At 40.4% G+C, this 13,288-nt stretch overlaps 1 protein-coding gene across 1 annotated transcript; it reads left to right on the plus strand.

Annotated features, from left to right (window-relative positions):
- Window positions 1–347: 347 nt before the first annotated feature.
- STAR (steroidogenic acute regulatory protein) lies at window positions 348–12,927 on the plus strand. Its single transcript, XM_073650911.1, has 7 exons — window positions 348–411; window positions 5,573–5,686; window positions 5,770–5,897; window positions 7,404–7,562; window positions 10,734–10,918; window positions 11,010–11,103; window positions 12,814–12,927. The coding sequence occupies exons 1-7, from the start codon at window positions 348–350 to the stop codon at window positions 12,925–12,927; spliced, it is 858 nt and encodes a 285-aa protein (XP_073507012.1).
- Window positions 12,928–13,288: the final 361 nt, after the last annotated feature.

Here is a 13,288-nt window from a genome sequence, read left to right on the forward strand (position 1 = left end):
GTCCTTGCTCCCGCTGGCCTCCACTAAATGATGTTGTGTTCTTATCTGAGTCATTACCGCACAGCATCCTTCAGACGAGAGGATTTAAACAGAGTTCTGGATCCTACCCAGCAATACATATCAGATATACACAGAGCAAAGATATCCAGTCTACCAAGCCAAGCTGATCGCTGGTAATAGAGAACTTGACCACCCTTGGACTAACAACACAAGTTGACCATCTTGATCATCGATTTCATTCAATCTTGACCATCAATTTTCAGTTTCAAGCTTAGAAAAACTCATCAGCAACAGAACCCAGAGCGACTTCCACTATATTGACCCACAACCCAATTCTCATCTAAGCAATGTTACCTGCCACCTTCAAGCTCTGTGCCGGGATATCATACAGACATCTTCGTAACATGACAGGTAAGCGATCATGGTATTCTTTGGCTCACGTCAAGACAATTTGTGAATTTTCACAGGTCTATATCTCAAGGTTCGGTACTTAATTTTAAGGGGTACATCACAAGAAAGCCTATTGTAATACATATTATTAATTAGTAACATAATTATGGGGGTTAATAATGATGTAAAAGACTAAATTACCAGATGCAACAACTCAAATGTCCACACCTAGTCCGTCATATCATATTAGAAGTGTTTTTGGTACAACCATGGGGTCTTAGCTGTGCAGAAAATGTTATATCTTCACAATTGAGAGGTTTATAGAGTACTTTGTAGATAATAGTTAGCTAGGATTCCCAGGGCTAGGAAAAAAATCAGGGTATGACCCATGATAAACTGACATCAGGTCTACATCGAAGACCGAGAGTACATTCACACATTTCTGTGAGCCCCATTCAGATTAATGGCACACTTACAGAAATGTCTGCAAATCTTCCGTGTGTGAATATACCCTAACATTCTCGTTAGATGGAGATATTGACAACCTTGTATATATCACAGCGAAACCTCTTTGACACGACCACCTAAAACTGGGTTATCTTCTAGAATGGTGGTCCTATCCAATATATTATACATCGAAATGTAAGGTAACTGGTTTGGATATTGAATTTGTAAATAGAGGAAGCAAGTAACTCTAGTGTCACCTATTGGGGGTAACAGTCCTAAAATTTAGTATCGACCCTTTAAAGTACCTTGCCACATGACTTAGGATAAGAAGCCAAACCAAAAACTCCATTTGCGTGTTTCGGGGTGATTGCTCCTCATTAGCGCAAAGCAGGCAGAAGGGCTAGTTTGGCTGGGTGAGAAACTTCTGATAGAGGTCTAATCTGTGGAAAATCAATTGATGATGCGGCTTGTCATTGAATTTTATAGGCAGTCAAAAACTATTTTTTTAGAGTTTTTATTGTTCTCATTCTGGAATACATATGACATAAGAGTTTTTAGTTTTCTCAAGCGTTTTTTTTTTTTGCAACCTTTTGACTTGAGAAGTAGCACTTTTTTTTTATTCAAAACTTAAAGAGGTAAAAAAAATGCTAAAAAAAACGAAAAACTGAACAAGTGACCAACAAAGTGGTTTTACAATAGAAATTATTAGGAAGAGTCTTTCTATAGGAATTTTTGGAGAGGTTTTTGAAGTGGATCCACTCCAATAAAATCCGTTAAAAAAAATAAATGTGGCGATGTTATCACATAGTCATGGCGATGTTATCACAGGTTTATCACTTGATGTGGATTCGCCAGGGATCCACAGCAAATAAATCCCATGTGGATGGATTCTTAAAATCATTGACTATCGGGGCCAGACTGACATCACTTGGTATTTTTGTAAGCTCCCTCTCAGGACCCAAATACCTGTATTAGAGGGGCAGAGCCTTTTTTAACCCAAAATTCCACTATTTCAATGAGTAGTGTAACCTCTCCATCTTTATGCTTTCAACAAACAGCAATTCTGCCCCCTTATTTCCAATGTTATTTTTCAGCAGTTTTTTTTAGGGTATGTTCACATAGTCTTTTTGTACGTGGATTTTGAAGTGGACCGGCTTCAAAATCCATGTCAAAAACTGTTATGTGACCGTTCCGTTAGGGTTTCACACCATTCAATCACTTTGCAGACAAATGTTGTGCCTGCTGTTGTTAACCCATGAGGGTTGCATGAAATTTTACGCACTGATTTTTTTTTACAACTACATGTTATACATATTACTTGTTTGCGCTTCCGTAGGAAAATATTGTCCTGCAATCTATCACCATCGAAAAGGGCTAAAATAACAAAATGTAAAATTATTACCTTGGAGATAATGTGCTGTGTGGCATGGATAGTGCACCACGCAGCTAAAAAATAATGGGCAAAAACAATAATGTGCTTTTATGTTTTTTAATGTTCTTTTTCATAGGTTATTACAGGTGAAACCTTTAAAAAATTCAATTAAAATGCAACATGTAAATCCAACTTTAAGCCATGTTCACACGGTCAGTATTTGGTCAGTATTTTACATCAGTATTTGTCGGCCAAAACCAGGAGTGGAACAGTCAGAGGAAAAGTATAATAGAAACACATCACCACTTCTGGATTTATCACCCACTCCTGGTTTTGGATTACAAATACTGATGTAAAATACTGACCAAATACTGAACGTGTGAACGTGACCTTAGACCTCATTCATTTGGTCGTAATGCAGCCTCGTTTTAGGATACATCTGGGGCTGATTGTGAGTCCACTGATCCAAACTACCAGCTTAATAGATGATTATAGTGTTTGGTCATAATACGGATGATAAAAATGCTTCTGTATTGTGGCTGTGCGACCAAAACCTTGGGATGTATCCTCCCAAGCTGAATTTCTATTTTTCTCCATGTAGGTGAAAAGCTTTAAAAAATATGTTTTACCTGTAATTACCACTATCAACGGTGCAGAATGGGGATTCCTTGACCCATTAGCTAATTGCCTCTTCAGAAAGGAAGAGGACAAGAACTCTTGTGCCACCTATTGGAAGCAGCGATCTTAAAAGTCAATATCGACCCTTTAAAGAGTCTTGCCACATGACTTAGGATAAAAGCCAAACCAGGATCTCAATTTGCAGACTCTGTGTTTCGGGGTACTGCCCCTCGTCAGTGCAAAGTATGAGATCTGGTTTGGCTAGGAGAGAGGTGTCTGACCGGGATCCAAGGGATAACGTTTCTCCTTGTGTAGAGAGTGACATGCCAAATCTGGCATGCCAAAGTGAAGAGACTTTTAAGTCTTGCAATGTTCCTCTGGGAAATTGACCCATTTGCTGACATGGCCACCGAATATTCACTGTTAATAGAGGATAAGAAAAAAACAGACAAGCAGGCGTGCTCATATGTTTCCGTAAAGGTCGTGCATTTGCAACTCTGCATTCATGCACTGACTGGATACGACAGCCAGTGGCCGCAATATTAAGAGGCACAGAGACGCCTTTTTTTCGTATGAGTGAAGATTCCAGAGATGCAGATGATATAATATACAGATCTCGGAGTCCTGAATACCCTTTAAGGTTATATTCACACAGGGTAGTGATATAATGATTCTTGTTGCAATTTTCATAAAATCCTGCAAAACATAGAGTGTTACCACTATTTTTGCAAAAAAAAAATGGCAAAAAAATATTGTGAATAAACCCTAAGCCACATCCATCAGGGTTTTCACACCCCAATGTCTATCTAACACATGATATACAATGGGTGGAATCTGACCATTTCTGGTTCTGCCCATTCACGTATATGTCATTAGCTCTGAGCGGAGACTTTGCAATTGTCTGGAGACTACAATTCAGATTGATATTGGAAGCAAAGTAAGGGGAATAAAGTTCTAAAAGAAAAAATGACCTAGCTTTTCCACTTCCAAAAAGAAAAGTTGGTTGCCCCCCACTTAGTGTATAGACCTACAGTGCCTACAAGTAGTATTCAACCCCCTGCAGATTTAGCTGGTTGACACATGCGGAATTAACTTGGCATTGTGACATTTGTACTGTAGATCAGCCTGGAAGTGGGAAATGCACTGCAGCAAATATTGTTTTATTTTTTATTTATTTATTTTTTTTTAAACGTTAAAAGTTAATTCAGAGTGTCATTTATTATTCAACCCCTCAAACCACAAGAATTCTGTTTGGTCCCCCTAAAGTATTAAGAAGTAGTTCAGGCACCAAGAATAATGAGCTTCACATGTGTGGATTAAAGATCTCTTTTGCCAGCCTTTTCTGACTATTTAAGACCCTCCCCAAACTTGTGAACAGCACTCAGACATGGTCAACATGGGAAAGACAAAGGAGCATTCCAAGGCCATCAGAGACAAGATCGTGGAGGGTCACAAAGCTGGCAAGGGGTACAAAACCCTTTCCAAGGAGTTGGGCCTACCTGTCTCCACTGTTGGGAGCATCATCCGTAAGTGGAAGGCTTATGGAACTACTGTTAGCCTTCCACGGCCTGGACAGCCTTTGAAGGTGTCCTCCCGTGCCAAGGCCAGGCTTGTCCGAAGAGTCAAGGCTAACTCAAGGACAACAAGGAAGGAGCTCCGGGAAGATCTCATGGCAGTGGGGACATTGGTTTCAGTCAATACCATAAGTAACGTACTCCACCGCAATGGTCTCCGTTCCAGACGAGCCCGTAAGGTACCTTTACTTTCAAAGCGTCATGTCAAGGCTCGTCTACAGTTTGCTCATGATCACTTGGAGGACTCTGAGACAGACTGGTTCAAGGTTCTATGGTCTGATGAGACCAAGATCGAGATCTTTGGTGCCAACCACACACGTGACGTTTGGAGACTGGATGGCACTGCATAAGACCCCAAGAATACCATCCCTACAGTCAAGCATGGTGGTGGCAGCATCATGCTGTGGGGCTGTTTCTCAGCCAAGGGGCCTGGCCATCTGGTCCGCATCCATGGGAAGATGGATAGCACGGCCTACCTGGAGATTTTGGCCAAGAACCTCCGCTCCTCCATCAAGGATCTTAAGATGGGTCGTAATTTCATCTTCCAACAAGACAACGACCCAAAGCACACAGCCAAGAAAACCAAGGCCTGGTTCAAGAGGGAAAAAGTCAAGGTGTTGGAGTGGCCTAGTCAGTCTCCTGACCTTAACCCAATTGAAAACTTGTGGAAGGAGCTCAAGAATAAAGTCCACATGAGACACCCAAAGAACCTAGATAACTTGGAGAAGATCTGCATGGAGGAGTGGGCCAAGATAACTCCACAGACCTGTGCCGGCCTGATCAGGTCTTATAAAAGACGATTATTAGCTGTAATTGCAAACAAGGGTTATTCCACAAAATATTAAACATAGGGGTTGTATAATAATTGACCCACACTTTTATGTTTAAAATTTAATAAAATTCAACTGAGCAACATAACTTTTTGGTTTGTAAGATTTATGCTTCTGTTCATAAATCCTACTCTCGTTTGCAGTTTGAAGGCTCTAACTTATTTGCATCTTATCAAACCAGCTAAATCTGCAGGGTGTTGAATACTACTTGTAGGCACTGTATCTATGTTGATGACTTCTCATTTCGGTACCATAGCTTAGATAATAATGACCCTCTTTTTGTAGAACAGTTTACAACAGTTAATAATAATAATAATATATTTATATGCTTATTTTTCTAGGTCTCAGGAGAACGGCTGCAGTTGCTCTTTCACATGAACTAGAAAAATTGGCTTTAGTTGGACCAGGACCCAGTCGATGGATAAATCAAGTTAGAAGACGAAGCTCTCTACTGAGTAAGTCAAATGTCTTAACCCAAACAACAGGAAAATCCATCTAAGAAAGGTAGAATTTTCTTGCTCATAAATTGTTTCCTTAGGTTCCAGACTTGATGAGAAACCCTACAATGAAGTTGAGATGTCTTACATCAAGCAAGGAGAAGAAGCCCTGAAGAAGTCAATGAACATTCTGGGAGAACAAGATGGATGGAAAGTGGAGATTGTGGCGGTAAGATATGTTACACTTTATATCAGGGTTGGACAATGACATACAGTCATACTTTTTTTAGTGAAAATTTCTTCATATTCATGGATGAGAGGAGAAATGCTTCTCGTGAGGTCACCTGTTTTATGGTTTCCATTCGATCAGAATTGTATTCACAATTTAGACAAACTAGATATTTGTCTGAGCAGGGCAAGGTTAGGACTCGGACTACCTTCAGAATTGGTAAGAAAAAACAAATAGCATGACATCAGAAACACATAGAGGTGAAATCTGGGATCTATGGGTTCTGAAAAGTGGCTGTCCACTTTGACAATAATTTTTTTTCAAAGAGGCTCCAAATGGATTAAGAAAATAAAAAGCAATAGTCATGTAATCAATTTTACTCCTTTCCAAAGTAAAAACACAAAATTAGAGCTTGGTTTAAGTTGGTATACATGCAGCACATAAATGCATGTTCATAGTGGCCATAAATCAGAAAAAAAACCTACAGGAAGCAAAACGAACATAAACCCTGCTGTAAACAGGAGGGTTTATGTTCATTTTGCTCCTTGTAGGTTTTTACTCCTTTCCAAAGTTGACCCGGTTCCCAGCCGGTCTTCATTTCTGCAGTGATGACACAGGGACATGTAAGCTTTAAAACCAATCACTAGTCGAGCTAGGTCATCGATGTGGCTAGTGATTGTCTAACTGGTCATTTCCGGTGTGGGTACGAGGGACCAGGAAGGAGAGACCATAGGGTGACCAAGGAAACATAGGAAACGGAGCAGTGAGGAAACAGTAGTGGAGAATATTGCTTTTTTTATGCCATTCTAAGTCTTTCTAAAATGCTAAAGTGGACAACTCCTTTAAGGATCCATAAAATTCTGCTATATAATTTGGTCATGTGCTTGAATACTTACTACTTTAATGTTTTTTAGTCATACTCAATGGCCGACAACATTTTCTCATTTGGTAAATTAGTTGTGTAACCTTAAAGAAACGTAAAGCATTAATTTAGCCAATTATTCAATCTGAGACTCCACATATACTTTACCATTTGTCCAAGCATATATACAATTTCAAAAGTGATAGAAGGCTCCTAGAAACCTGGCACCGCTTATCTTCCAGGTAAAGAAGTGCTTGAAAATGCTAAAAGCCAAATGCCTCTTTATGGGTGGCCATACACATTGGACTAAAGTTGGCCAAACCCACCGATTTCTGAGGGACTGACAAACTATCTGTGTATTAGATGTTCAGCAGATGTCTGCTCAACCTAATCCCTTGCTCTCAAGAGATATAAGGCATCTCCAGAGGTGTTTTTTCAGCTGAACTGAGCATCAATTGTGTGTGGGGAGGTGGGAGAGGAATTAGTGTTCGGCAAACAGCTCATAAAGGTGAAGGCCACCTTTAGAATAATCCTAAAGTTTAATATAGATCTGAACACCACCAAGATTAAAATACAAATAAATTATCATAGAGAAGAAGCTGTGTAATAAAAATAATCATCATTTTTTTTTTCAATCTGTGAAGGAAAATGGAGATAAAGTTCTCAGTAAAGTTCTCCCAGACATCGGAAAGGTCTTTAAGCTGGAAGCAGTGGTGGAGAGACCGCTGGACAATGTGTATGGAGAACTGGTGGACAATATGGAGAAGATGGGAGAATGGAATCCTAATGTTAAAGAAGTTAAGGTAGGAAAAATGGGCTAATTCTGGTGAAGTAACTATTTATGTAGCTTCCTATATAAAATGTCACGATATCAAAGTAACCGGGAGTAAGCCAGTCTCTAAATCTTTGCCCAGTTTAGAGGAATATGCTTATGACGACCCCTGTTTACAGTGTAAGACTTAATGTATGGGAGGCAATTTCTACAGGTGTTTTTAAAAAGAAAGAAACCTATTGAATATAAAGGTTTTATTCCCATCATCATAAATGGGTATTGTTTGATAATGTTTGTAAAAATGAACACATTTGCAATTTACTGTTAATTAAAATTAGTAGCCGATCTTGAGATATTAACACGTTTCTTTTCTTTTGCATACAGCTCATTGCCTAGGTGACCGACCACCGCTGCAGTTTAGCAGGAGTGGCCAAGTATAGACAGTGCTTGCAAGTTCTTTTTTAATTAAGCTTGTAATCACTGCTTTGAAGCTGCGTGGGATGGGTGGAGAGCGCAGATACCTCCTAATCCCAGCCAGCTTCAGTGCAGTGCTTACAAGCTAGACAGCAGCGGAGGTCGGTCTCCTAGGCCACAAGTTGTAAACAAAAGAAAATTTTTACTACTTTTACAATGCCTACAAATTTTAGCAGTAAATTGCAAAAAAACAAGCACTATTCAACAACACTCATCTATGAGAATAACCCTTTACTGGATAAAAGTTGTCCAGAACCACCAATTTTGGCTTGATCTGTAGACCATCTAATGTGCATGGGAGCATGCCGACTGTCCCACCCTTATGGCAGGGGACATAATGATCGTGTGCTTGGAATTTAATTGCCTGTTCCTTTTGTTTGTCGAGAACATAAACCAGAATAATCTGGCCACGGCTCTCTCATAGGGAACCGAGCATTTTTGTATATGAGGGAGTCGAAAAAGATAGTGGTCGGTCAACAGCTATCATTGGGTTGACAGCTATCTACTGTGTATGGCCAGCTTCACTCTCCTCTAGGTTGATCCCTGTAGACTATATATTATCATCAATTATTTCAGGGACTACTAATTTTGTCAAATCCCTACTTTCACAAAGAGTTTCTGGAAAATTAGCTAATCATTAGTAGTTCTGCTATTGGGACCTCCACTAGACAAAAGTCACCTGAAATGGCCAATTTCAGACCATAAAGAACGATCGTTGGCTGTTTTGGTGAAACAAACTTTCATCCTTTCGACCATCCAATGGATGTTATCATTCAAACCACCGGTCAAACGCGTTGGATTTTTTTCCAGTTGATGGTAAGCACTGGCTGCATCGTTGGTGGAAAAAAATCCAACATTGGTCAATGCAGTCTGAGACGTATTTTGGGTCATAATGATCGTTCATCAGCCCATTACATCTAATGTGTACTTAGGCCTTCAAAGTTTAACCTTCCTGCAGCACCACCATAAGGCAAATGAAAAATTACATGGTGTCCATTCAAATCAATGGGTTGTCTGTATAATGCAGGATAGGTCTTCGAGTGTAGAAGAAAATCCCTCTCCACTATAAGGGAAGAGGGTCCTGACCATTGGAGACCCATTAATAACTCAGCTGTGTTAATGAATGTTTTTATATCTCTTTTTTGGACTTTTGCCACAGATTTGTAAAGTATTGCCAATCTAGAGTGTAGGATGTATAGTTTAGACATGAATCCCAATATTTTATTGTTATGGTATCAGCTCTCCTTTAAGAAATATATTCCAACAAAGATTAGGTCTCTTAAGTAATGAAAATACTTTAAATCTCCAACTTCCCGGACATCGTGTGCCTTATTTAGGCTCTTATAATCACTCTACCTCTCAACCTACTCAGATTATTGCGGTTGTTTTTTTGGCATGAGGAGGTCTCCTATCATGGATTTCCTTGGTCCATTATCACAATGTCCTTGGTGTCTGCTCACTGCTTTGTGAAAACACATTCCTGCTGTCTGCAGTTCCCTAATCTCGGTCAGTTATTATCGCATGGACTTTAGGGCTTAATTGACCACGTGTTAGAATAATTTAGATCAGCGGTAGATGGCACAAGTTTTTGTAACTTGAGTGATCGAGCCCTGACAATGTATTCAAAGTCTTAAGTCCCCCATACACATTAAACTAATGTCGGCCGAACTTCTCGAATGTGTATGGGGGTGCCGGCTGACTGATCATTGGAAAAGATGTTGATCAAAAATGTCAGATTTCGGACTGCCGATCGAAATGCCGTCATATCAGTTGGTGGCTTTCTCATAGAGAAAACAGAAGCGCCTTACCAAACTACGGGGAGAGTCAGCTGAGATGGCATAGTTCGACTGACAGCTATCTAATGTGTATGGCCAGTCTAGTGTAAGTGCGACTAGGCACAAATATCAAGATGACATCTGCGGACTATGGTTAGGATCATACGACCGTTTTCTCTCCCAGTCCGATTATTCTGATCAGAGTGGCATCAGTTTTTCTCGGAGATGGAAAATAAAGTTGAAAGTCAGACCGCACTGGGATGTCATCCGAGTGCGGTCCAATGTTTTTCAAGGGCCCATAGACTTGCATTGCTGACTTTGATCTGACACTCAGATCAAAGTCAAATATATTTTTTCCTTGGACCACTTGATCTAATTAAAAAAATCGGACATGTGCACAGCCCCATAGAATATCATGGGTACGAGTGCTAACCATCGATATAATTGGTCACGTGCACGAGCCCTTAGGCTGGTCCGGTGCGTGTGATCATATGTCCAGTATAACCAGTCAACATGTAACGTTTTAATTGTACCCAATTCTACAAAGAAGTAACCATGATATTCCCTTAGTGTATGTGCACACAATGTCTCTCCCGACCATCAGTCGGCCAGCGCCCCCATACACATAAGACCATCAGCCGACCTGGTGAGTTCAGATGACATAAGGCTAATGTGTATGGGGGCCTTATGGAAGTTTTTAAACATTTTAAAAAAAATTCTAGACAACAAAGGGAAACTACTGACTGCCGGAAGGTGAATAAGATGGAAGTGTCCACAAGCAGTCCTTGTTTATTAATTGTGTCAGATACTGCAACTCTATGAAGTATATGGGGCTGGGATACAATGACAGATGTAGATTAGAGCCTATCAAAATGCGCATTCTCGTCCTATGGAGAAGGTGAAGACCAGTATAGTATCATGCATCATACATATTAATGCTCTCTTTAATGCAGATTCTTCAGAAAATTGGAAAGGACACAGTGATAACGCACGAAAAAGCGGCAGAAACCCCAGGGAATATTGTAGGAGCTCGGGATTTTGTCAGCGTGCGATGCAGTAAGAGGAGAGGATCCACCTGTATTCTGGCCGGAATGTCAACGAGATTTGGTGGAATGCCGGAACAGAAAGGATATGTAAGGTACAGAGGACTCCTACTAGGGAATACAATGTAGTGTGCCCGGAACTCCGGCATGATGACTGATAAAACAAATATATATTCTTCCTTCCAGGGCAGAGAATGGCCCAACATGTATGGTCCTTCACCCAGTGCTTGAAGACCCCTCAAAAACCAAACTAACCTGGCTTCTAAGCATTGATCTAAAGGTATGTAGATATTATTATGCACAATTATCATCATGGGTCTGTCATCTAGAGCCTGGGCGAGTCCTTAAAGGGGTTGTCCAACTAGATAATGTGTTCCAAGTGAGAAGAGATGGAACTTATCAATATACTTTAATATATTTTACATAAAATACTGAGATTCCTCATGCTCCTTGTATTGGGGATGTGCTTCCATGGGTTTGTCTATATAGCGAATTTTAATAGCTAATCCTGGCCCCTTCTGCATCTCTATAAAAGGGGACTGTCTATATAGCTCATTTCAATAGTTAATCCAGCCCCCTTCTGCATCTCTATAAAAGGGGACTGTCTATATGGTTAATTTCAATAGTTAATCCAGCCCCCTTCTGTGTCTCTGTAAAAGGGGACTGTCTATATGGTTCATTTCAATAGTTAATCCAGCCCCCTTCTGTGTCTCTGTAAAAGGGGACTGTCTATATGGTTCATTTCAATAGCTAATCCAGCCCCCTACTGTGTCTCTGTAAAAGGGGGCTGTCTATATGGTTAATTTCAATAGTTAATCCAGCCCCCTTCTGTGTCTCTGTAAAAGGGGACTGTCTATATGGTTCATTTCAATAGCTAATCCAGCCCCCTACTGTGTCTCTGTAAAAGGAGGGCTGGCTTTGCTATTGAAATGAGCCAGACAGACCTCCCCCTTCTACTAGCTCTGAAATCTCGTCATCTTAACAGTTTTCGTAATTAACATACAGTATATTAGTACGTTTCATATATATTTTTAATTGAAACACATTAATGCAACTTTTCATCTACCAAGAAAATCCCTTTAATTTCTCATGGTACAAAGATATATAACCTTGCCCACTGTCAGATTGGGATGCCAAGGGCCCACCAGTGAGATCAATTCAAGGGCCCCACTTTTCAGCCAAATGCAAATATGACTTTATCCTCATTCACACATTTCTATAGCAATAAACTGGGTCGATTGTTAAATGAATAAGATGCTGCCTTTGTCTGTACATAGTGACTCAAGTGTATTGGGCCTACTAGTACTGCTCATATAAGAGGGTGGTGGGTCATTCCTGCACAGGGGCCCACCGGGGGATTCTTCTGTTCTCCAGTGGGCCAGTCCGAGCTATTCCTTGCCTTCCAAGTTGTTTGTGAGAGATACTAGAGTCTCCAAAAAACGTCACTATCTATATTAAATGTCTTAAATAAAAAACAAAACTTTGGTTGCAGGAGTATAAAGAGTGGCATGCAGTGCCGCCATATAGCATCAGCACGCAACACATCAGCCGCTCACTCAGTATGCTCATATAACACTAGCCATAGTGGCTACTTCTATCATAATAGTACCCCTAATTTAATCTTACCCACACCCATTTATCCATCCATTCACCATATAGTGTCCAAGTCATGGTGCCGTGTAGTATTACTATCCTCTTCCCATACAACAGCATCAATCCCATTACAATCTCATTTGTGCTGATCGAAGGGGCACATCCGACAGTCCAAAATTTTCAGCATATATCACTGGTTGAGGTCATTTATTAATCATGTGGACATGGCCACCATTTGCGGCTCATGAGCCTCCTCTTTTTAGAGCAGGACTCCCGCACCTCTTAGGATTGTTTGTTGACGAGGTTGGAACGCAGTGGTACAGGTCTAATCTTACAATCTATGTTATTTATGTGCTTTATTTCTTAATTTATTTATCTTATTTCTTTATTTATCCAGGGATGGCTGCCAAAATCTATTATAAACCAAGTTTTGTCCCAGACGCAAGTGGATTTTGCTAAACATCTCCGCAACAGAGTCGCTCTGCCCGCTGCCAGCCTAGCACTCTGCTAACCCTTGTTCTTCCTGGTCCCATCCCTTCTGCTTATCCCAGTCTTTATAAAGTAATGGCCAATGTAATGATTGATCTATATATACAGGTGGGGCAACTGGGGCATTTACCAGTGGTGTAGTCCATAGGAGCACCAAAAAGTCACTTTGCCTAAAGTCGGGTACAGACGGGCATTTTTGACGGGCCAAATAAGGACTGCAATTCCCAAACTGTCTCCCAACCCAAACTTACAGCCTCATACGTAGCTATGAAGACGACTGGATACCTAAAGCCGTATGGTTGAACTCTAAGCACTTGTGTAATTTTTGAAGCAAAATCCTCAAAGTGACTAATGTATAAGGACTGTACAATTTATTATTAGGG

The sequence above is a fragment of the Phyllobates terribilis genome, unplaced genomic scaffold (genome assembly GCF_046119375.1).
Source record: "Phyllobates terribilis strain yellow unplaced genomic scaffold, ASM4611937v1 Scaffold_11__3_contigs__length_659146591, whole genome shotgun sequence".
In the NCBI taxonomy this organism is placed as follows: Eukaryota; Metazoa; Chordata; class Amphibia; order Anura; family Dendrobatidae; genus Phyllobates; species Phyllobates terribilis.